The 26,584-nt window shown below is 34.1% G+C and overlaps 1 protein-coding gene across 4 annotated transcripts in view; it reads right to left on the minus strand.

The window, feature by feature from the left end:
• Nucleotides 1-26,584, minus strand: part of RYR2 (ryanodine receptor 2) — a 727,449-nt gene that overhangs the window by 359,220 nt on the left and 341,645 nt on the right. For all 4 annotated transcript variants that reach the window (XM_077894379.1, XM_077894378.1, XM_077894377.1 and 1 more), the window contains exons 12-14: nt 21,256-21,412; nt 8,153-8,317; nt 3,043-3,164 (exon numbers count right to left, since the gene is read on the minus strand). In XM_077894379.1, the coding sequence (XP_077750505.1) occupies nt 3,043-3,164; nt 8,153-8,317; nt 21,256-21,412 (444 nt within the window). The remainder of the gene's footprint in view (nt 1-3,042; nt 3,165-8,152; nt 8,318-21,255; nt 21,413-26,584) is intronic.

Raw genomic sequence — 26,584 nt, forward strand, 5'->3', positions numbered from 1 at the left:
TCATTTCAAAATAAGAAGTTTATTAAAAAGCACACAACAGACACCATAAAAGGATGGGAGAATGCATATACTATAGATGATACAGTAATACTCATATTAGTTATGACAAAATTTAATGCATAAAATATTATACTTCCTTTCCTGGTCTCTGCATCAGCAAAATTATGTGGCAATATTTTATTCCAAAGAAATGTTCCTGGTTAATTATCTGTTTTAGAACTTACATTTTAAAAACAGTAAGGGCCTCATTAGTGAGAATAAGCTTATCTTTGAATTTACATTGCTCACAAATATAATTTAACATGTATCATCAATTACATAGAGATGACAAATAATGTTGAAATAGTTGACTTTAGCCTCATAAACAGCAGAAATAGGAAAACTATACAACTCTTCTAAAGTTTTAGCTGGCAATTTCATATCAATTACAATAGAATTTATCTATTGCCTAGTTTTATCATCTCTGTCTTTCTCTGCCCAAAAAGTAATAGAAATGACTTTTCAGTAGAAAATGATTTCTCTATTACAATGAAAACTTACATGCAATGAAATATTTCTGTTCTAAACATTTTATCCTATTACACTTCAGTTAAATGATAAATACGTTTATAGTAAAGTCAAACTCAACTCTCCTCATACTGAAGTGAATGAAATTCAAGTGATTCAAATATAGTATCTACATTTTTTTAAAGATTTATTTATTTATTGAGATAGAGAGAAATCAAGTATGCAAGCCCAGCACCCATCGGTGTGAGCAGCCAGTGAGATGAGGGGCAAGGGAGGGCAATCAGACTCTGTGCTCAGCATGAGCCCAGCAAACCCCTCAATCCCATGACCTCAATATCATGACCCAAGCCAAACCAACGGAAGACACTTAACCAACTGAACCACCCAGGTGCCCCATCAAATATAGTATCCACATTTTTATGACTGATTTTTTTTTAATTTATTTATGATAGTCACAGAGAGAGAGAGAGAGGCAGAGACATAGGCAGAGGGAGAAGCAGGCTCCATGCACTGGGAGCCTGATGTGGGATTCGATCCCGGGTCTCCAGGATCGCGCCCTGGGCCAAAGGCAGGCGCCAAACCGCTGCGCCACCCAGGGATCCCAGTATCCACATTTTTAAATGTAAAAGGAAATAATAAGAAACATCATTTTTTAGGTTATTAAGCTGAATATATCTATCAGCAATGTAACCATCCAATTATTTTCTAGAAGTCTCTTGTCAAATACTATCCAAGAACCCCCCCAAATTGTTAAGTTTTACAACTTCTATCTCCTTTAAAGACATTCACCATCTTAATTTATCAAGAGCAAAAAAATGAAGACAAAAAATAATTGAGGAAAACCAAAGGTGGTAGAATCACACTATATCTGAGCAAAAATTAAAGCCACAAATTCTCTATATTTTGCACTTTGAAGATTAAACAATATTACAACCAAATAGATTCCTCCCTAATATAATTTACTTTCAGAAAGTAAACACAAATGCAAACACACACACACATTTCCACCATCACCACCACAAGTACCCTGACCAGGCAGAAACCAGAAGGGTCACAGGAAATACCCTATGGGGGTGCCTGAGTGGCTCAGTCACTTAAGTGTCTGACTCTTGCTTTTGGCTCAGGTCAAGAGCTCAGGGTTGTGAGACTGAGCCCAGTGTCAGGCTCTGTGCTCATTGCAGGATCTGCTTAGTATTCTCTTCCCCTCCCTCTGGCTCTCCCCATCCAAGTGTACACTCTCTTTCTCTCTCTCTCTCAAATAAATAAAATCTTAAAAGAAAAGAAACTACATAAGAAAACACAAATAAAGAAAACTAAATTACCTTGACTTTCACCCTAAGTAAGTAAGAAACAGAAGTCTGCCTATGCATTTTTTTTAAATTAGGCTCTTAATAGTAAATAGCTCTACATTAATAAAACAAATACTTAAAAATAATCTACTTTTAAAAATATATAGGTGCCAATATTATTAAGACATAGAGATTTTAAGGAATTTTGATGCTTTCATTAATATTACAGAAGGATCAAATTATTTTACTTAAAATAACCTACCCTTTATAATATTCTATAATTATATAAAATGTTTCAAAGTTTCTAAGATATATTGAAGAACTATATTAATTCAAGAACTCTTTTCAATAAATACTAATGATCATGTATGTAAAACTCACAGATATAAAAAAATATATGAACAGGATTAATTAAATAATAGGTAAATCACTAAGAAAAATAAATCTGGTCAACAAACATGAATTACCACTATTTTCACAATTCCTGAATAAATTCAACTTAAAAAATTATTATGAATACATACATACATAGGTATATACATATAAACACATACACACATAATTTGCCTTTCCATCAAATTGGCAAGTTTAAAGAGATATAGGATTTATCCATCACAAGCCAGAGTGTATATTGGTATAATGTTACCAGAAAACATTTTGACCTCAAGCTTGATTTAGTTTGTAGATATGCAACTGTTTTCCATTATGAGGTAGGAAAACTTAGTTACTACAAGAATCATTTTTAAATACATTCCAAGCTGCACCCGGGTGGATCAGTTGCTTGTGTTCAGCTCTTGATTCCAGTTCAGGTCATGATTTCAGGGTTGTGAAATCAAACCCTGAATTGGTCTCTGCACTGAGTATGGAGCATGCTTAAGATTCTCTCTCTGCCCCTCCAATCAATCAATCAATCAATATTCAAAACTCACAAAGCATCTAGGTTTCATCACCCTCAATGTGAAAGGAAATTTAAATAGGTCCAGCTCAAGGGTGTTTTATAAAATAATCCTGAACTACAGCTATGAATTATAAGTTACACACACAATTTCTAAAAATCACATTCCCTTTTTAAAAGTTTATTTATATGAAAGACATAAAATCATCTATCATTTTCAAATGTGTACTGCCAACCTACCAAATTATATAGGTTTACCACCATAGTATATTTTAGAATTGTGTATTTGTAAATCTAATAAGGAAATTGAAATAAAATGTCAAACTACTACTACAGCAAAATAAAACATACCTTATAAATCTATTGAAAAGGAAAACTGTGCTCCGAATGACTCGTGCAGTCCGTGATTCTTCATGCTGAGATCTGGATAAATTTAAGCCATCATCCATGTGACCTTCATGATGCATAATAGCCTGTACAAACACAGAATTAACACCATTACTCCCGTTATCTCCTTTCTTTTTATTAAGATTTATGTTTATTTATTTGACAGAGAGAGAGAGCGCACAAGCAGGGGGAGCAGCAGGCAGAGGGAGATGGAGGCACAGGGAGAGGGACAATCAGGCTTCCTGCTGACCCAGGATCCTGGGATCATGACCTGAGCCAAAGGCAGATGCTTAATTGACTGAGCCACCCAGGCGCCCCTACCATCTCCTTTCTAAATGGGTGTTAAGAAGATGTGAACTCCAAAGGTAAGCCATAACAATAAATAGAATCAAAAGGCAGGGACAAGGGGCAATAAGCTGATGTGTACATTTAAAATAATATGCTCTTACAAACCAGTCATTTAATATATTCATTGGGTTCTTCTCTCAAAGAATTCACCAGTAAATGAGTTGAACAAAACAGACACCAGAATATTCTCATATATCTATGTTCAATGACTGAACCACAATCTAAGCAAACTCTGAACAAAGCAATAAAGGAAAACATTGCATTGGTATGCCAGTTAGACAGCAGTTCTGAACACACACTGTACTCAAATAAGTACCTATCAGTGTTTCTAAGGCATCTAAGTTCTTTAAAAAATGCACTTTTATCTTATTCATTCTTTTGTTAGACTTTATGCTTTTGAACTTTTTATGAAAGTAATAATATAAGTGTAGAAATCTTCGGTGAACAGCTAAATGAACTTCACAAAGTGAATGCACCATGTAATCAACACCTCAATCCAGACAGAGAACATTATAGAACCTTAAGATACCCCTAGGGCTCCCTTACTGTTCCCCATCCTCTATACTGTTCCCCACATTCCTGACTCTTCACAGAGAAAGTCCATTGTGTTCTACATATAAATGGGACTATGTGTATCTAGCTTCCTTCACTCAGTGCCTGTAGCAAGACATTTCAGCACATGTAAGCAGGGGTACTGAACTAAAATTAGTAACTAGAACCAAAATTATACACTATCTGAAAAGCAGTGTAAAGAGGAACTCCTCAGACCAAAATCAATGAGACAGAGCTACATCCATATTCAAAGGCAATTCTTCATTGTCTTAAATGTCTTCATTGACAAAGAAAAAATGATTAAAATGAAGGAACATATTATTCATTGTAAGACAAAAAAAAAAGAAAAATAAAGTGGAGAAGTGGAATTCATAAAGATAAAAAGAGGAACTAATGAACTAAAAACCAAGTACTAAAAAGGATGGATAAACCAAGATTTGATTCTTTGAGAAGACAAATAAAATAAATAAACCTTTCACAAGCCAGGCTAAAGATAAAATTTTAAAAAGAAGAAAAAAAAAAACAGAATAAGATATAAGACACAAAAGACAGCAAAATCGTAGCACTGTCATAAATCAATATTATATACAACTCAATGGCAAAATAATGTAAATTAATATCCCAGAGGAAATGGATGGCTTCCTAGCAAATCAAGAATCAAATAAAGTAGAAAATTTGATGAGATTGGCTTATTTAGAAGATACTAGAAAGGGAAGTATAAGAGTTAATATATAAAAGATCCTAGGTTTACATGTGAGTTCTAATGAATCTTCAAAGAACAGAGATTTTTTTTCATGGTAAACTGGTCCTGATCAGAGGTCAGCAAACTATGCCATTTTTGAGTACAGTCTGTGAGCTTTAAGTGAATTTTACATTTTTAAATGGTTAAAAAAGACTCAAAAAATGTATTTTGTGACATATGAAAATTTCATGAAATTCCAACATCCCTAACAAACAAAAATTAATTTTATCTCTGAATATACATGTAGTAATTCTAAAGAAAACGTGAATAAGATCTAGTAATATTTCAAAAGCATAATAGACTATGGCCAAATAGGGTTTTGTCTATGCCTTTAAGGATTCTTCAATATTATAATACTCATTACCTTATTTATCAACAAATTGAAGGCCATTAAAACATGATTTATAATTTCTTTAACTGATAAAAATTCAGCAAAAATTACTAAGTTTTTAAGAAGCCATAAAAAACAGGAGTAGCAGGATATAACTTACATATATGAACTATTTCAATTACCTGTAGGATGCAAGAAGGTATAAATTCTGTGAAACAGGAGTGAAGGTTCACAGTAAGAAAACGCCTGAGATGAATAATCAGAACAATGAAAAATGGAACGTTGACATAAAAAGTGACTGAGGGTGAAATCATGAAAAATTACAAGAAAAGTACAATTTCAAAGACACTGAGAGAACTTGAGAATAGCACCAAACACAACAAAATGAGTGATCTGGAGGACAATCTGGGAAGCAAGATCTGGAAATAAGGAAGAAAGATAAGAATACAGAACGAGGACAGCCAATATGGAGAAGTGGAACGAGCTTATTTCCCGAGAAAGAAACTAAAAAACTGAAGGAAAACATGTCCTTTCCTTTCTGTCCCTCCCCCCTTAGACTGTGAAATGAACCTACTCTAACCTCTGTCTTCTGAGGACCTCAAGAAGCAGCCTGAATCCTTTGGTTCCAAATAACCATAACTTGGGACAAAAGTCAAAGGCATTTTGCTGAATGGAAGAAGCTTCATACCAAAGAGTGGTGCTACATAGTTTCCTTTATATGAAGTTCTGCACCAGGCAAAACTAACCTATGGTGGGAAAATGTTACAGAAGCAGTTGCGCCTGGGGAAGAAGGGGCAGGAAGATGAGCTGGACAGGAACGCTGGGCGACTTTCTGCTGAAATGGAACTTTCTCCTGCCACATCATCACTTGTGTGGATCACATAATCTTTTGGCATTTCAGTGTATTTAGATACTACCTTTAAAAATTCCACATAGGTAACAGTAATAATTTAGCAGAACATGGCAAGGATGCAGAACTGTAAATGAAACAAGCATAAAAAAGCACTAGAAACGATGAAGGTGAAGGATAGATACACCAGGGCTCAGCATACTATTTTGTTTCCTTGGCATATATTTGAATTTCCCATCATAAAACGTTAAATTCAGCTAAGCTCAGTCATAGGAAATAATAAATGGTTTACAATACTGCATACAAACAAACACATTTAAATTTATAAGCCTAGATCAAAGACCTCAAAGACAAGTGATCATCTCTTCACAAAGATTATGTGGGTCTGCAGGAGAGCTGTCCCTGGCTGTCCACCCAAAGCTCTAAGATAGTAGAGTGATGCATTAAGACAACTCCCTCAAAGGAGAATCAGCCTCCAACCTCACTAAAATCAGTGCTGGTCACTCCAAAGAGATCACAATAAAACACAATTAAACAATCCATACTGAAAATAAAGATTTCTGCCCCACTATAGTCTTTCCAACATTTAGAGAAGTAATCGTTGTCTTGTTTTTTGGTTCTGTGCACTGTGCTACATGTTGGTGTAAAATTTAGTACTATATATTTGCCCTTAAAGAAGTTCACAAATGGTGGGTAGGAGGGGGAGAGATCAAGGGAGGGAGGAAGGGAGGTAGGAGAGAAAGAGGAGAAAGGTAGCCTAGTAAGTGAAATAGCACAGGACCTCAAATAAAACTTAATAAGTCATACACAAATATTATGAGAACACAAAGGAGGACATAGGAAATAAGCTGAGACATTCAGAATAAGTTTTCAAATTATCTTTAAACTTCACCTCTGGGGGCACCTGGGTGGCTCAGCCGGCTAGGCATCTGCCTTCAGCTCAGGTCATGATCTCAGGGTCCTAGGATTAGGTTCCCTGCTCAGCGGAGAGTGTGCTTCTCCCTCTCCTTCTGCACTGCCTCCCATCATGCACACTCTCTCTCTAATAAATAAAATCTTAAAAAAAAAAAATTTAACCTCTGGAGGACAGGTAGAAATTGGGTGGAGAAAAAAAGTTTTAAAGGGCATTCCAAAGAGAGGAAAGAGTGCAGTTGACCCCTGAATAACACAGGTTTAAACTACACAGGGTACTCACATGTGGATTTTTTTTTTCAAAATATACTGTATAGTACTATACATGTATTTTCTCTTCTGATTTTCTTAATATTTTGTTTTCTCTCGCTTACTTTATTGTAAGAATACGGTATATAATGCATGTAGCATACAAAATATGTGTTAATTGTTTATGTTTTCAGTGAAGCTTCCCATCAGCAATAGGCTATTAGTAAAGTTTTGGAAGGAGACAAAAGTTAAACATAAATTTTGACTGCGTTGGGGTACCACAGTTGTTGAACACAGTTTGCACCGTGTATGCAAAAGCACAGAAATGTAGAACCCATATTGTGTTTGTTGGCTTTTTACTGAACTATAATCGACCAGCATACCATATTAATTTCATGTGTACGAAATGAACAGCAACCTACTAGATGCAAGAAGGTATTTGCAAATCATGTATCTGTTAAGGGATTAATATCCTATATAAATAAAGAATTCACAGAAGTCAATAACAACAAAAATATAATCTGATCTCAGAATGGACAGATGATCTAAATAGACATTTTTTTCAAAGCCAAATTTTTGTGAGGAAGTAAAAGTAATGTAGTCCAAGTGGTGGGCTGGGAAAACCAAAGATACTGTCTAGAGATTGGACAAAGAATAAGAGAACGGGGCACAGATGAGGTAAGAGGCAGGTCAGGAAGGGTATCATATCACTATCCAGAAGTATAGCACCTGCTTTGAAAGCAACAGATTCTCAGTGGAAGACTTAGCAGCTGGGCTGCATGAACTCTCCTGCATTCTAGAAACATATCCCTAGCAGAAGCAAGGAGAACAAAATGAAGTAGGTAGACTAGGATAGGATCCAGAAAAGAGTATACTTCTGGGCTTAATATTTAAAGCTGTGTTGTAATATCCAGCATAGTTTACCTCACAAAAAACAGAGAGATTACTATGGTGAGATTTGACCTTTTTGCATGTCAATAATGATGTTTAGCAGGTGGCTCAAATTGTTAGCTATTTCTTTTTGTCTTGGCATTTGTGTTTTTTGTCATAAAAAATGGCTACTATGAATTGTGTTCTTACATAATCTTACCTTACGTTGTATGGATCCCATTCTCACTGATTTTACATCCACAGACTGGTAGGTAAGCCATAGGCCTGTATTTATATGTTGTATATAGCATACTGAGTCTCCATATTTTATTTCAGATGTCCCCATGCCATCTACTTCTTTTCTCACACCCACATCCAATTTTTCCTAGAGGAGAAAAAGGAAAAAAAGATAAGCAAAAGTTCTAAAAATAGTAGTTTATATTGAAAGAACTTTGCCTTTTTGTAAATATGCTCCTTGAAAAATTCAGCCCTCTGACATCCTTTAAAATAATAATGGTTTGGGATCCCTAGGTGGCTCAGCGGTTTGGCATCTGCCTTCAGCCCAGGGTATGATCCTGGAGTCCCGGGATCGAGTCCATATCGCGTTCCTCGCATGGAGCCTGCTTCTCCCTCTGCCTGTGTCTCTGCCTCTCTCTCTCCCTCTGCTTCTCTCATGAATAAATGAACAAAATCTTTAAAAAATAATAAAATAAAAAATAAAATAATAATGGTCAAGTACTCAATTGCACTACTGGGGATTTACCCCAAAGATACAGAAGCAGTGAGGCAGCAGGACACCTGCACCCCAATATTTATAGCAGCAATGTTCACAATAGCCAAACTGTGGAAGGAGCCTTAGTGTCCATCGAAAGATGAATGGATAAAAAAGATGTGGTCTATATATACAATGGAATATTCCTCAACCATTAGAAACAACAAATACCCACAATTTGCTTCAACGTGGATGGAACTGGAGGGTATTATGCTTAGTGAAGTAAGTCATTCAGAGAAGGACAAATATTATATGGTCTCATTCATTTGGAGAATATAAGAAATAGTGAAGGGAATAAAGGGGAAAGGAGAGAAAATGAGTGGGAAATATCAGTGAGGATGACAGAACATGAGAGACTCCTAACTCTGGGAAACAAACAAGTGGTAGTGGAAGGGGAGGTGAGCAGGGGGTGGGGTGACTGGGTGACAGGCACTGAGGTGTGCACTTGACGGGATGAGCATGATATGGTATATGTTGGCAAACTGAACTCCAATAAAAAAAAAAATTTTTAAGTACTCTATTCCAGCAGTTCAACTGATACTGAAAATCAAAGTGGGAAATTATAAAGATAAATAAACTACCTTGAATTATTCATACTGGTAGAAAATTATTTTGGCCATAACATAAAATTTTATATTGCTTCATGGCAAACTCCAAACCAGACATCTTAAAATTAGTAGCTCAGACTTCATATTCTTTCCAGTTTTTTTTCCCATTATTGGTGATTAAGAGCATAGGTTTAGGGAAACAGAAAATCCACTTTTGAGTTCAATCTCTGCCTCTGATTACTTCTGTGACCTTAAGACGATTTAATTAAACCTTTTAAGCCTTAGGTTTCTCACTTGTAAATAAAGCTAACAAAAGTATCTTGCCTGTAGTATCAGAAAAAATGGATAATGCATATAAAGTTTTCAGCTGGGTGCCTGGGATAAAATGAACACTTACATACATTTTCATGATTCTGACCATGAATATGGGGTGTTGGCAATGTTGATGGTGATGTTACTAAGGACGGTAATAATAGTGATAATTTCTTTTGAACTGATCAAAGCGATAATTCAGTTTCCACAACTACAACTTCCAATGTGGACTATGGAAATATTCGTTCCCTGTAGGAGCTTACTAGGTTAAGCTCCCTGTGCTAAGAACAATGAATCATCTGACACCAACAAGATATACTTATTTTAATGCTTCTTCCTTTAATGTGTTCTTTCAGTTTTCCCTCCCACACTGAATTCTAGTCTTCAGGCCCCATGATAGCTTGAAATTCTATATAGTCCTTAAAAATAAAGAAAAAAAATCCAATGTTCTTTTTGCTTCTGTACCTCTTTTTGCGGTTTCTTATTCTTCTCTGTGGTCTTTCATTGTTAAATTTAATTTAAATCTCACCTGTGTCTTTCCTTATTTGGCTTTTGTAATAGTTACACAAGTGTTTTTGAAGTTTTGCTTGGAGTAATAATTACACAATTAGTTGGGAATTACTAATAGTTACACAAATGTTTTTGAAGATTAGATTGCAGTAAACCTTATGGCTGTTATTCAAAAAGGAGTAATTCAAGGAAAACAAAATTTTGGTAGATTTTGTTCCTGTCATTTGATGTTGTACTAAATAACTTATAACTCTAAAATGATTATGAACATTCCAACATTTGAAAACTAAAGTGAACTGAAATTTTTAATACAGAAGGTCAAGTTCATACAAGGAAATGAATACAATTATAAGTTGATTTAACCATTATGCAAATAACTTGGGACACTCTTCTAAGAATCTTCCATAAAACAGATAATTAAGCCTTTCCAACTTCATTCTATCAAACAAGATAAACTACTAATCCACTTACACCAAACCTATCAATGGGAAAATTAAATTCCAGGGGAAAATATAACAATGTAATTATCTCCTCTGAATAAAACAATGAGCCTCTAACATTCTTACTTTTTGTTTTTCCTTTATCCAAAGGAATTAGTTGGTAGTCTATTTATAGAGTTTGGATTGTGCTTTGCGAAGCCACAATTCCTCATTGTAAAGTTATGTTTTGTCTGGCTTTTATGAAGTAGTCCACATTACTCTCCGGTTAGAAGTTTTAATCATGACATTTCCTGAAGACTGTTTTAGTAACAATCTCTGATCCTCAGGTCAGGGAAAAACTGCCAAAGTAACATTAGAAAAAAAAGTAGTGTGATTATTTACTGTATGAGAGAATAAAGGCCATTCATGTTTCCTTCTTTTATTTCCTGTCATTTTCTGTAAGTCAGGTTTAGGAGTAGAGAAATTCAGGTGCGAATAATCTAGATACTTTGAACGACTATAAACCTAAGCATAAACATGAGTCAAGAATGTGACACCTACTAAAATTAGCCCGTATTACTAGAAATACAGTGTCCAAATCAGGCAAGTAATAGTTTTACTAATACTCTGTATTAGCTACTCTGTATCAAAATCAGCAGCCTTTATAGTTTTGGTATCACTTTTTGACTTTTTTTCATTCTTCTTTTATTCTTTTGGGTTTTTTTTTCATTCTTTCATTCTTTTGTTTCTGTTTTTGTTTTATTTAGTCTGGCTTTAGGAAATGACAGAGTACAGTAGAGTTGGATCATAGATAACAATTATACAATTTAGAAAAAAAAAATACTCTCCAGAATCTATCTGAAGATCATTGAAAGGGACCAAAAGCAGGGAGAAATTGGAGAATATTTTTCTCTCTAAAGGAAAACAGTACCCAAGTGATATTTTTAAAAGCTGCCTTTGGCTGTCGGGCATGCCCTGCCTATTTGTCAGCCTACAGCTCAGGCAAAAGAAATCTTCTGCTTTACTGGCTTGAGATATCAGAGCACACACTTGAGGGCTCAAAAAGCAGCCAGAACATTAGATGAGCTAAATCCCAGGCCAAAAAAAAAATATCTGCAAAGTCTGCTTATAAATTTACCCAAATTCTTGCTGAACACTAAACTATGCCCTGCAGAATGAGAGATGAAAGCTAAAATAAGTAAGCAGAAATACAAGCAACTGCCCACTACAAAAAGAGAGAACAAAGCTGGAGGTTCAGTCCAACAGGGTGAATTGCCTGCTGAAACCAAAATACTCTTTAGAAAACAAAAAAAAAAAAAAACAAAAAGGTCCCACAAAATTCAGAGTCTCTATAATGTATCATTTCTAATATGCAGTATATACTGTCAAAAACAAGTAGACAAGAAAAACAAGAAAAAGTGACCTATACTAAATTAAAAAAACAAAACCAAATGTGACCCATACCAAAGAAAAAGTAGTAACAGGTAACAGAAATGATGCAGAGATAGCCCTTACAATTAGCAGAGAAGGACTTTAAGGCAACTATTACAAATATAAAAAACATTCAAGGACATAAAGGAAAACATATGCATAATGAATAAACTGATGGGAATCTCAGTTGAGAAACTATATAAAATGAAATGTAATAGCAAAACAGAAACAAAAATTGAAATATAAAATTAATTGGATCAGCTTAACATCAGATTGAAACTACAGACTAAGGAGTCAAGGAAGTTGAAAGCAGATCAATAGAAATTTTCCAGTCTCAAAATCAGATTTTTTTTAAAAGATCTATCTATCTATCTATCTATCTATCTATCTATCTATTTATTTATTTATTTATTGTTATTTATTTATTTATTTATTTATTTACAGAGAGTGCATGTGTGCATTTGCATGTGGTGGGGAGCAGATGCATAGGGAGAGACAATCCCAAGCAGACTCTGTGTTGAGTGCAGAGCATGACACGGGGCTCAATCCTACAACCTGAGACCATAACTTGAGGCAAAAATCAAGAATTGGACCCTTAATCAACTGCACCACGCAGGTGTCCCCAAGAGCAGATTGCTTTTCAAAGTGCTGTGACATAATAAGCACTTAGCCATTAAAAAGAAACTTTCCTCAAAAGACATATAATATTTAATCCCCATACCACCTCCATTTAATTGAGGACGTTTAGATCCTCATTATTTTAGCACTTACTAACATCCATAAATTCTTAAATAGTCAAATATAAGAATAATCTTGAGATTTGAGAACCATAAAAATGCTCAAAAAAGAAACAACTCTCTTTGACACAGTCTAGAGTTTCTGAAAAGACTTCTATTTTTACCCTTAGATGATTTTCTGGATAAACATGTTCTCTTTTGATTCAAGGACAACCACAGCATGCTATACTTCAACTATGAAAGAAATGCTAGCATTTTACTGAAATTGCCTTCTTTCTTATTTGACTATAAATTAGTTTTCCAAGGGCAAGAATCATATGCCTGGTTCCTTCACCTCAATGGCCCATCTACCTAGAAGCAGAATGGTACCTGCAAATAACAGATTCTTAATAAAGATTTACTAAGTGAATAAATTTTTGGAAGAAAATCACCTACCTCATCAGATTTCCCACAAAAAATATATTTATAAACTACTCCCAATCCTAACATTCAAATAATTCCACTTATGAATGTTTAGAAAATCTAATTTCCTAAACAATATCAAAATGGTTCTAGAAGTAAAAAAGATCAGCATGAAAAATATTAAGTGGTTATTTTGGCACTGGGCATACCAAACTGGCCTATAAAGCCAAAATTATTTCTGATAACTGTCTGTATTAAGTGATACATAGGCATTAGATATACCAAATGAAGCTCATTAAGACATGGGGCAGGGGGCAGAGGGAGAAAGAGAATCTTTCTCTTTCAGTTTCCACACCTAGCATGGAGCCCACGTGGGGCTCAATCTCATAACCTCAACATCATGTCCTGATCCAAAATCAAGAGTCAGACACTTAACCAGCTGAGCTACCCAGGCACCTTGAGGCTCATTAACATTTTTAAAGTAGTCATATAGGATTATGTTTTTATTATATGGATAAGGTAGTTCAGAGAGATTCATCTAGCATTAATTGAAATCATCCTTAAATCCTTCCAAATTATTCTGTAAAGTTGGCAGATAGGAAGGGGGAGGGAAAGGCCTTTATTCTTAAAGGATGAAGTGTTTTTGTAATAGCCAGTTCTCCTTAAGACAAATAATATTTAAAGTTAGGAAAATTAAAACGTCAAATTTCTTTTTGGCTTCATTATGGTGCCACACTTAAACACAAGATAGTTGCTCACTGAGAACTGGGAGTGTAAAAATGCAAAAGGGTCAGAGAAATTACTGGAACAGATAGGCCAGGCCAAGCTTTGCCCATCCAAAAGCAAGACTATAAAAAATACATAATTTTCTTGATCCCTGTTGTTCAGAAATCTCATGAGGGGACACTCTGGTGTGTGGGTTTGTAGAGAGAAGGGCTTTAAAAAAACTGCTTGTTCTGGAAGGGTCTTTGAGGAGCTTCCATAGCAGCAGTGAAACAAGATCAAAGTACCTTAGGGAAAGCCTTGTGTAATCCCTACCCCCTGAACATGGGTTGGGCCAAGGAATAGGATGGGACAGCACTCATGATTAGATTACATTACATGTCAAAGGTGAAAAAATCTTGGGGATGTAATTACGGTCTGTATTCAGTTGACTGTGAGCCAATAACCTGGATGAGTGAAAGTTAATCAGGTGAGCCCTTTAAAGAGGGCTTGGGTTTTCCCTGAGCTCAGAGACTGCAAGCAGCTAGTGTCCACGGGGTTCTACCCTAATCATGATCTTTCTTTCCAGCCATTTGCATGATGAACTCCAGATTTACCTAACCAGCCTTCACAATCTCATAATAAAAATCCCTCAATATAAACATATCTCATGCTGGTTCTGCATCTCTGGTTGAACTTTGATACATCTTGTCTTAACCACAGAAGAGTTCAATGAGCTCAGCTCATTCTTGGGCTGACTGTCACCAAGAAGGATCAGCATAAAAACTGTAACTGAATTTCTGTATCTTCTATAAACCCACAGTTGGCATTATTTTCTATCAACATCCCTTGAGAAAGGGGGACTGAAAAAATTTATTTTGATTTTAATTCTGACTAAACACAAAATCCATCTCCATTGATGACTTTGTATAACTATTTTGATAAGAAAAAATACTCAAATTCTCACTTTGCTTTTATTTTTTAGATATTTAATCAATCACTAAATAACCATAATAGTCAGATGATCATAGGTGAGCAACATCTTTTCTATCTGCCATTATCATTATTATTATTAAATATTTAATTTTCTTATTAAAGAGGGTTTTAGTTTTAGTATTTATATTCAAAGTCTGGAACTGCCACATAGCTCATCCAAGCTTCAGTCTCTCATCTGCATAATGAAGATTAAAAATAGTATCTAAGCTCCAAAGGCTTGATCAAGGATTAAACAAGATAATGCACATAGGGTGCTTAGCACATTCCTTGGCATTTAATAAGCTGTTAGCTGTTATAATTATTTTCATTGTGTGAATGTGTACATTTTAAAACATCTTAAACATTTTTTGAACCAAAAATTTTAAAAATTCCAAATAAAAATGACATACTAACAACTATGTCGTGAAAATGTTTTGTTCTATGTCTACTGTATGATATGATCCATAATTCCTGTCATCTTGATATGATCCATAATTCCTGTCATCTTAATGGCAGTCTTTTTTTTTTTTTTCAATGGCAGTCTTATTTGAGGTTGATATTTCATCATTTCAGTAGCAGAAGGTTTTTGTTCAGGGTGTGTGGGAAAGAGAAAACTGGAGGGAAACCTACAGGAGAATATTTTAGTGGGTATTAAACTAAAGAAAAATTATATCTTGGGGGGGAGAAACTGAAGAATACTTGGCCTAAGAAAATCTATACAAATCAAACTGAATTTTTCATTATGTCAAATGTTTTTAGTGGAAGACCAACATAATCACCTTGTAATATACACGTGTATCAAATCATCACATTGTATACTTTATAGTGACACAATATTATATATAATTATATCTCAACAAAGCTGTATAAAAGAAAACACTGGTTATATTATGAACTACTTTCCACTTTATTCTGTGTATTCTGAAAATATATAATTATCAACAATTGTTGAGTCTTCTGTCAAATATGAATTTGACATTGGGTATTGAGTGCTCATCTTAGTGTCAAAGATATCCCAATGACAATAAGAAAAAAAATGCTTCTTATATTAACTAGTAGAATGACTTTTTAAAGCCACTTTCACTTATAATTTTATGAAAGAATAATCTTAATGATTTGCTAAATTTTAAGAATATACTTTCAAAGAGGTCTCAACTGTCACAGATAAGGGACTGTAAATTTAAGTACAAACAATTTTTACTTCAGAATTTCCAAAACCATACCCTAAATCTAAGATAAAAGTTGATATTTTCAACTGACCTAGAAAGTTCAATTTTTTATCAATAGTTAATACTTGATTTGCAATACAATAGTTATGTCAATCAATAGTCATTTATTAATTATATACTCAAAATACACTAAAAATCAAAGAAATGCTTTACAAAAAGAAATCTTTGCCTTCTAGAAACTGAAGTACTCATTATTTTTATTGGAAACTATTGGAATATAAATGGAATATATTGGAATGTAAATGTTTAAAATGTACACATTCACACAATGAAAATAATTATAACAGCTAACAGCTTATTAAATGCCAAGGAATGTGCTAAGCACCCTATGTGCATTATCTTGTTTAATCCTTGATCAAGCCTTTGGAGCTTAGATACTATTTTTAATCTTCATTATGCAGATGAGAGACTGAAGCTTGGATGAGTTATGTGGCAGTTCCAGACTTTGGATATAAATACTAAAACTAACTAACTATTGGAAGTACTCATTATTTTTATTGGAAACTAACATAATAAAATATGTAAAGATATGACAAGCATTTTTAACCTGTCAAAAGCACTAAAGAAAAAAAAAAGCATCTTTAAGTGAATAGATATACGTAATACATACATATGCACACACCTTTAAGTGAACTCAACATTTATTTCAAAGACCAGTGTCCATGATCAAATATCGTAATTAAAAAAGGGACCAGAGAATCTATTCACACTATTTTCTCTAAAATCTTGACAATATAAGAACATCTTATTTTAAAAATATAGAATTTCATTTATAATTAGAGACTTTCGTTCTGTTTCAGTTGTTTCTAAGTTCAATGCTTCTTTGTTATGTAACTGCAGAAAAGAACTTTCATCATAGATTTCGATTTTAATAATTAGCCCTTTTTAAATATCAAAAAATGTATATATTTGCCAATAACTGAAATACACACACATACACACAATATAGTTGCTTCTGAGTAAGGGAATATAATTTTATCCTTGCTACATTATTTAATTCCCTTTAAAATTCTTCTATGACTATTATACATAATAAAAAAGCAATTTTCGCAAGAAATGATAGAGTTACTATTTCTATATCATAGAAAGAATGTTATTATCTAATCTGCCAGTGATCTTAAAATGAAAATTCTGTGATTGTAGAAATAAAATATTTTCCTAGCTTTTTCCTCTACCTTCAGTACTCTCAACCATGTTATCATATATAATTATCATGGTGAATTTAAAAAGTAGAGTACAGGACAGTGAATTATTAACTACTTTCATATTAGAATGATTTAATAAGAGATTAGCTTCAGAGAAATTGAATAATTCGTTAAGAAGTACTTTCATTGGGATCCTTGCTCTCTACTAGTGTAATCTATGACAATACAAAGTTGCCAAAATCCAGAAACAGAATCCTTGAGCACAGAAGAAAGATCTAGCTAGTAAAACATTTTCAAATGCCAGCTATACTCTAATACTGACAGAAAATTAGCAGACATATTTGGAGAAAAATGTTTCAAAAGGTACTATTTTTTTGAGTACTTCCATTTCTAAACATCCATCAAAAAAAAAAGTGCATAAAACCTATGTCCAAGAATGTCAATGCAATGATTGTTTTCTTCTTTAACTGATGTTTTATTGTTGCAAAAGAAATATGGCTATTGTTGTAACAAGCAAAATAGTCCAGAGATTTGTTTTTTAAAACTTAAATAAAAAATTTCCCCTACACTTAGTCTCATATGCCTTCCATCTGATCTTCTAAAGTACTCAAAATTAAAAGACTACTGTAGATCCTTCTACATATATCATATAATCATACACAAACACACAAGAATTTATTTTTTAAGTAAAAAAAATAAGTTTTTAAAACTATATTACAATCTACCTTTTTAAAAAATCCAATAGTATTACAATGGATATCTTTCAAGATCAGTATATTCTGAGGGCTAATACCAACTTAGCTACCAACTATATATGTTGACTATCTGAGTCTTTTCCTATTTTTTTTTTGCCATGATAAAGAATGATGAAGTTAGCTTGCACAGGTTTTATTTTATATCAGTAAAACAACCTCCCTTCATTAAGAAAAATTAAACTGTTAGTTCAGTGGCTATATGTACACAAGAAAGTTTAAAAATATGTTAATATACATTTCTCTTTTATATTTCCAATATCTGTTTGAATAACTTAGCCCGTTTTGCCACATGCATCCATTTACCTCCTGGAGAATCAAGATTACTATAGAAAGAATAAAAGGAGAAAGATAGCATCAATATTCAGATTTCTATAGCAACAGGATTTTTGGAGGCCACTGGAATATGGTTGTTACAGATATAATGAAAACAGAAAGATGAACTCAGTATTCAGATTTCTACAGCAAAAGGGAATTTTTGCCTGGCAGCCTATAGACAAGCGGGGTGGTATTTCAGTTGTGTGAGGCCCTGCAAGGTGAAGGGCACATCTCCAGGGCACATCTCCAGACTCCTGTGGCAGCCAGACAAGGGAGTTGGGGGGATGAGTAAACTAGTCGGTTCAGGGTTCCAAGCCTGCAGCTGAGCTGTAGTTCTTTAAACCGATCCTGGACAGGCAGTTTGGGGCAGAGATAACCTCCTGTCCAATGGCTCTTCTATGCTCCCAGCCCAGTGACTTGGACAAATGACTCATCCCTTCTGTCCTTGGTTCTCCCACCTGGGTGTCCTGATACTCAGTGATATCAGTTACAGAGAGTGCTCAGCTCTCTTGGCAGACTTACAAGAGGTAGAAATGCAGCAATTATTGAATTATTAATGAATATTAATACTAATATTAATACTATATCATTTTATTTGGTACATGGACTCGATAATTGTTACATCCTCAGTGAATTGCACTCTTTGATATCATTAAGTACTTTTGTTTCACTCTTTTTTGTGCCTGAATTTCTTCTCATCTGATATTAAATATGACACCCTTTGTTCCTGTTTGTATTTTCCTGGTATTCCTTTAGCCATCTTTTAATGTACAAACTTTCCAAATAAAATTGTTTTGGAGGTGTCTCTTAATGTCAGTATAACTTATACTTCATGATCCACTATGAAATTTTTATTTTAAATTGTGATGTTAGCCCATTTTTATATATTGATAAGACAAACACACTGGCCTCCACTCTGTCATATTTTAGGTTTTCTGTTTTTAAATTTATCTGTTTTCCAGTTGTTTGCTATGTGGCCTATTATTTCTGTTGATTGTGGGTTTCTGTGGCTGTGTGTGTCCATGATTCTTGTTGCCTTGTCCTCTTTCTACTGGGATGGATTATGTAGGATGACAATGGTAGTATTTTCCTTTTTTTTTTTTTTTCTCACCAAATGCCCTCTCTTCTATCACCTTATTTTAGTAAATTTCATTGTACTCTACTGTTTTCCTTTTTTAAATATCTTAGAGCTCTTTCACCTGATTTTTCAGTTTTAAAAAGCATTACTGAGGCACCTGAGTCGCTCAGTCAGTTAAGCGTCTGCCTTTGGCTCAGGTCATGATCCTGGGGTCCTGGGATCGAGCCCCACATCCTGGCTCCCTGTTCAGTGGGGAGTTTGATTCTCCCTCTCCTTCTGCCCCTTCCCCCTGGCTCCTGCATGCACTCCCACTCTAGCTCGCTCCTTCTCTCTCTCCCTCTTACTATGTCTCTCTCTCAAATAAATAAATAAAATCTTAAAAAAATTACTTGCCTTCTGTTTCATGGGAGGCAATCAGAACACTTACTCACCTTACACTTTTTCCCTTTTGCCTCTAATTCCTGCTGGATTTTGTCTTTGTACATGCTATAGCTTGGAAAACTTTCCCAATGTCTTTCATTGTGATATGCCTGTTCAGGTTCTTTTACTTCTCTGGGATTTTATTTTGCCAAATTATATTTTGTTAAATTATATTTTGCTAGAGTGCTAAGCGTTTCCTTCAGTGTTTCTACTTTTCCTGCCCCAAAGCTGTATGATGTTTTAACAGGTACCATCGTTTTTACTCAAAAAGGACTTCTACCACCAGATAACTAATTCCTCTTTACTGAACTGAATTTTTTCCCCTTTTTGGACTGAGGTGTTATCAGTGGATATACTAGCAAACTCCCACTCTTCTGCTTAGTTAGGCTTGAGAAAGAAGCCAATCAACATCAAGCTCATTCATTCACAATGAGACCAACTGTGCTTCCCAACTATAGAGACAAAGAGCAACTATCCACCAGGGGTCCATACAGCATTCAGAGCCCCTCTGTGGGTACATGCAACAAATATACACCTGTGAGCCCTATCTGAGATAGTCCACTGGGGTCTACCAGCTTTGACTCTATTTTCACAATACAGAATAGGGATTGACAGGGCTGCTTCTTCTGGAGATTTCTGGGGAACTCAAGAGTCCAGAGCATATTCCCCCACCCTGTACACTACAAAGTAGGAGAATGGCACTAGGGATGTGTACTCAGTCTAATGTCTTCTCACAGTTACTCCTGAACTCACCCAACCTTGCTACTAGCTATAATAGGGGCATCAGGTTTTGCATCTCTGTGATAAAAGCTAATCAGTAATCTGACCCTATTCCTATCATTATGCTCAAGTTTCACATTCTTCATTAAACGAAGGACATAAATATATAATTATAATAATAATGCATACAATAGATGCTTGGCATCTGTCAACTCAACATGTGATTTTCAACCATTCCAGAGACACCTCATTGTTCAGGACATTTGTTATTTTGCTGAAGCATGAGTAGGAATCCATATTGCATTGTGGGTTGTCTAGGGACCAGTCATGAAGCACTGAGGGGACCAGCTGTGCTGGAGTACTGGCATTCCAACTTGACTTTGATGCACATGTATTTTTTCCTATTCTATTCATCATTTGGTTCAGAGGGATTCTCACTAGATATCTAAGGAGTTTTCTTAGAGGTTCCCCCCCGCCCCGCCTACAAATGATTCAAAAGAAGAAAGGTCGGCATATAAGACAGGATGTGTAAATATGCCTTTGAGGTTCTGACATTCTTTACCATCATAATGTTATAGGATAACAGCATGAGCTTTGTGCCAACTATGCTTGTCAAAGCCTAAGTAAACAGAAACAAGCGAGATGAATGTGTTATATGTAAACAACCAAAGAACTATAACTCAGGTGAGACACCTGGGCAGGTTTTAGTGGTTTAGGAAATGACTATTATTGGAAAGGAATGGATGGAAGAAAAAGCAGAAATTTAGAAATAGATGTAAATTTAGAAATAAATGTAAAGAAATGTGGTTGGGACATACTTGCAGGTACTTCAACATGATATTTTCTGTCTTACCTTGGAAGATCGGAAGGTAAATGCTGTTGATTTTACATCTGCGTTTTCTTTGTCCATGAGTAGAAGGCTTTTGTCTTCCATGAGACTCAAGTATTTTCCTGTTGTGACATGGCGTAGTCGGAAAGGCTGGCCCCATCTTATGTGGCTTCCACTCCACCTAACAAACATAGTTAAGACTTGATCCAATAGCATCCACAATCATAGGAGAAAAAGCAATTAAAAGGTATGTGTTGGGAAAGTGAACTTTGCCTAACATATATTGTCTTATTCAACATTCCTCAAAACCTTGTGATGTTGGTGGTATGAATTTGACTCCACAAATAACAAAATGATTATCCAGAATCATTAAGTAATGGTCAATGCTACACAACTAATAGTAAATGGAAGCATAATTTAACTCAAGGAGTTTGACTTTAAAATATAATGCCATCTGTACTATATACTACCGCATGCAAAGATGACTAAGGACTTGTAGTCCAAGTTAACATTGAATCACTAGTCACAGACAAAGAAATTTTAAGTTTAAAGAATACTTTAGAATTTACTAGTTAAAAACTTTTGTTGGATTTGCAGGCTTGAAAATTATAGTGGTAATTCAGTCAATGCCTAATTGTAACTAACTGGAACTCACACATATAAATTACAGTATATATGTACTCAAAATCTGTTCCTATGCATTGAAAGTTAATCATGTGAAATAACCATATCATTAAAAACTGATCAACAAAAAAGACAAACCAAGAAAATAAGAATTCTAAAAAGGTCAAGAGAGAAAAAAAAAGAAACACTACAATGCAAGTAAACAGAACATACAAACTAAGGTTGCAGAAAAAAGATAAAAAGCAAAGTTATGATCATTAAAATCTGCTTTGTAAAATGACTTTCAGACAGGGTAGAAAAAAATCAACACACACACCATCCTTGTTTCAGACAGCACTGTGTTTACTGAAAGTTACATGTATCTGATCCTTGTACTCACTACAGTAAGGAAGAAAAACAAGGCTCTGATATGTACAACTTTCAGTGAATGTGGTGATGCGCAAAACCAGACAGCCTCTTATCACTGATAAAAAATACAGTGAAAATAAAATAATTTTTTAAAGAACTAAAAATAAATGAATGAAAAAGTTTGATCATGCATATAAATGCAAAAGGAACAAGTCCTGGTAAAGATGATATTAAAAAAGTAGAACTTAAGGCAAAAAGCAGAAAGGGGATACAGTTAGGTATTTTATAAGGAGAAAAAACATACTCTAAAAAGAATGTATGTCATGAAGCTCCACATGTCATTGGCAAAAAGAAAATGACACCAAAGGAAGATAATTACAGTGGAACAGTACAACAGAAACAATTACAGTGGAAGCTTTTATCATTGTGTAATGAATCAAACAGACAAAAAATGAAGATACGGAGAATTTTAACATGATTTTATCAATTAATAAACTTGTTTTAATACAAGGTCATTCAAAAGGCCATCAAAAAAATGTAGGGTCTTTTGTATTCTACAAATTGAGAATACTTTCTTCAAATTCATCAATCTTTATAAATTGTAAGTCAATTTTATGCTTATTTCCTAACTTGAATTTTTCAATTAGAAAATTAGCAGGGAAAATTAACAGTAGAATGATACTGGGATAAGACCATTATTACATGGATTTGTTTATGAAGGTAATTAATTTGCACAAGTCCTTCAACTAAAACAATAACCATGTACCAATAAACCTTCTAATAACACAGTATTGTCAAAAATGAAATTAAAATTTGTTTACCAACAATAGAATATTAAATTATTTCTAGTCTGGTAAATGAACAAGCTTTGTTTATTCCCCTCTTATAAAATAAGTATATTCTTTGCACATGCCATGAAAAACAATTATTTTTAATACTCCCATTATTTGAAGAACCATCTAAATGTTTTTCCTAGGTAATGACTTATCTTAATCATCATACAAAACAACTTCATTTCAAAATAGTTCGAAATTTTGACCAAGTAATATTTTGTACCAGATTCTGGTAGAGGGTATTCTGGATACTATGTACAAATCTACTTAATTAGGGAACATACTTACAAACACTCTTTTCAAGTCACCAAGAGGATTATGTAAGAAATGGAATGAATTTGGCCATTTATCAGCAAAACACTGTAAAGTCTAAGCATATTTCCTTTAGCACACAGCCATCCAAATTAGCTGGCCTCTAATGCCCATGGACAAGCCCAGGATAATCAAAGGGCAGCAAATATTTAGTAAACTAAAAACAGTAACATAGTAATGCAAAGCAGTTTCCTATGGTAACACAGCAAAACCTGTTCCCTATGTATTATGTATATTCATTTACAATGACCTCAAAGGAACAAGAAGTATTTGGTCACTCTTCGTGATACCTTTGATTTTGCTGTAACACGTAAGAAAGTGGAATTTACATAATGCATATATTTTTTAAAGATTTTATTTACTTATTCATGAGAGAGAGAGAGAGGCAGAGACACAGGCAGAGGGAGAAGCAGGCTCCATGCAGGAAGCCTGAGGTGGGACTCGATCCCAGGTCTCCAGGATCCCACCCTGGGCTGAAGGCGGCGCTAAACAGCTGAGCCACCCAGGCTGCCCCGTAATGCATATTTTTAATTGCAATGATCATTCCTACTACAGAAGCCAACATATATTGCATTTAAATGTTCTTACAGCTTTACATTGGGGTAAAATATGAGTGTGTTTCCTACTATATTGAACCCTCAAAATTAAAACTTACCTTATTAAAATGCTCATGATACTGAATATTTTTAACATTAATTTTACTTGTAGGAGAATGCAAAATAAAATACATAATTACTAAGCTGTGTAAATTATAACAAATATATAGTTTTGAGACCTGGTTGGAGGAAAAAACATCCCAAGTGTTATAATATAGATATTGACCTTCAGGCATAAAATTCTGTTATAAACATAAGCAGAATCATTGACTATCGTTTCCTAAGTATAAAGAAAAAAATGAGTACTTACATGGCCAAGGCATATAATAAGTCATGTAAACTAAATGCAAGCTAATTTGTACATTTACAATGAAGTCAAAGTAGTTCAAAAATTCAACAGAATCTGAAAAAACACTTAACATAATTACATTCATTACAAGTAAACTTCCAACTTTCCTACCATCGACAGGAAGATGAGATGGTATAAATCAAAGGCACCAAATCCAACCAAAGCATCTCTCATCTTTAAATGGCTGAAAAACTACCTGCTTCACCTGTTGCTGTTTAGTGTCCTTTGCTGTCATGGGGATTCCAGGCAGTCAGTGGAGCCACAAACACTGTGGCCCTGACATGCACCCTCTCACCTCTGGCTGACCAGGAGATCAGGCTCTTTCTGGATTCTCAGTTATCTACTATAAAGTTAAAACAGACCCCACACTTCCCATTTCAAACTTCAAACACTAGGCAACAGTAGTTAAAAAGCATCAAGACCGCATAATAGAAGGATGTGCAGAACAATCTAAATTTATGTCATTACAGTTCATCAAAAACAGCATTGACAATAAAAAACTCTGGTTTACAAGAGTTCTCATCCTTCTTTTTTTTTTAACCTACAAAATGAGACAGATTTAGGACCTTATTTGTTCAAAACAACTAAACCAACTAACCCATTTCTTTAAGCACATAATAACAAAAGGGAGGCATATCAATAAATTTGAAAACACATCTGGAGTCTGTTTTATAATGGCAACAACACCTATCTAAACTTCACCTTTATTGACTCATTTTGCTAATTAGCTTGTCATTTTCATAAAACACAAGGTAAAAGAAATTCAAATATATATTTAAAACCCCTTTCCCTGAATTTTCTGAATAATTTATGAAACACATAAAAGCTCTGAGCTCTCCTCCCTTTGTTTTATAAGGCCACCACTTCTTTTTCCATCTTATTAAGAGATATATTTCTAATAAAATTTTACTTTTAAGTTCAATGTTTACCAGAGTTTTAACATTTAAGTGGATTTTATCAACTATGAGCTATATAGAAGAATTTATTATCAGTTAATTAATAATTAATGGAGTTAATATAGAAGAACTTTTTAAAGTTACAGACATTATCATTGGAAATACAAAAAATATAAATTATTTTATATATCTTTTTGTTGCAGAGGCATATGCTAGAGTAACAAAGTCTTTCAATCATAAAAAATATGATTTGGGATAAAAAATTCTGTCATGGGAGAGTAACAAATATGATGATGATGAGAAAGAGTATATAATTTCTACTATTCAAAAAGACTAAGTGCAAGTATTTTAAATAAACAAAGATGGGTATTAAATCATAGCAGTAATTAGAGACAATGAGATACTTTTAAAAGAGTGGTATAACTTTCATTTTAAAATATCACTACTTCTAATACACCATAAGTTACATTTTACGCATCTATTAAAACTGGTAATAAAAAAGCTTGATAATGAAAAATTAATGCATTGGGATATATAAGCAAAAATGACTAAAGACCATTAAACTATTTTAATCATCATTAGATAAGCATTAATCTCAAAATATTAGGTCTACAAAGATAGCTATTCTATACTAAGATAGTTCCCTACATCCATTCATGGAAGCTATAACCTTAAATCAATCATTTCCTAAAAGTTTAATGTAATTGGGAACAAACACACTGGAAACTTATTGCTTTTTAGGCAAAGGAATGAACCTTTCCATAATCAAAAAAAAAAAAAAAAACTGGTGAATATTTTAATTCTATTTAAAAATAGTTCAAAATTACTCCTTGATCACCAATATTGCATTTATTACAGGAATTAAAAGTCAACATCTGAACAACTTCTGAAGTCACCAAAAAGAAAAAAGAAAGAATACAAATACATATATTTGTTTGTTTCTGTAATGAACAAATGCACAGTAACTTCATATTGCAATCCAGATTCCTTACTTGGCTACCAAGATATTTGTAAATAAAGATAGTGACTGCCAGTAAGGACCCTTGTAATCTCGTTCATGCTCAAGTTTCTTGTTTTATATGTGCCTCTAGAAGGTTAAATCCAGACACTGTCAGACCTGAAATGTGTAACAGGCTTGCAAACCATTTTTCCTGTTTCCAAACCTTATATCACTCTGTCTTAGGAACACCTTCTGCCAGGAGATGCACAGACGGGGATGAGAGGATGTTACCAAAATAAATCAAACTAAAGACAAGAGCAGATAATATAGAATCACTGCATACTTCCTGGTGAATTTAGCCTAAGAAAGCAAAATAAAGGTAGGCAGAAGGGCAAGAGGACAGACAAACTCTCCACCACTTTCTCAGTGTCTCATTTGCTTCTTTGCTGTAGTTG

This window comes from Canis aureus, chromosome 4 (genome assembly GCF_053574225.1).
Source record: "Canis aureus isolate CA01 chromosome 4, VMU_Caureus_v.1.0, whole genome shotgun sequence".
Lineage (NCBI taxonomy): Eukaryota > Metazoa > Chordata > Mammalia > Carnivora > Canidae > Canis > Canis aureus.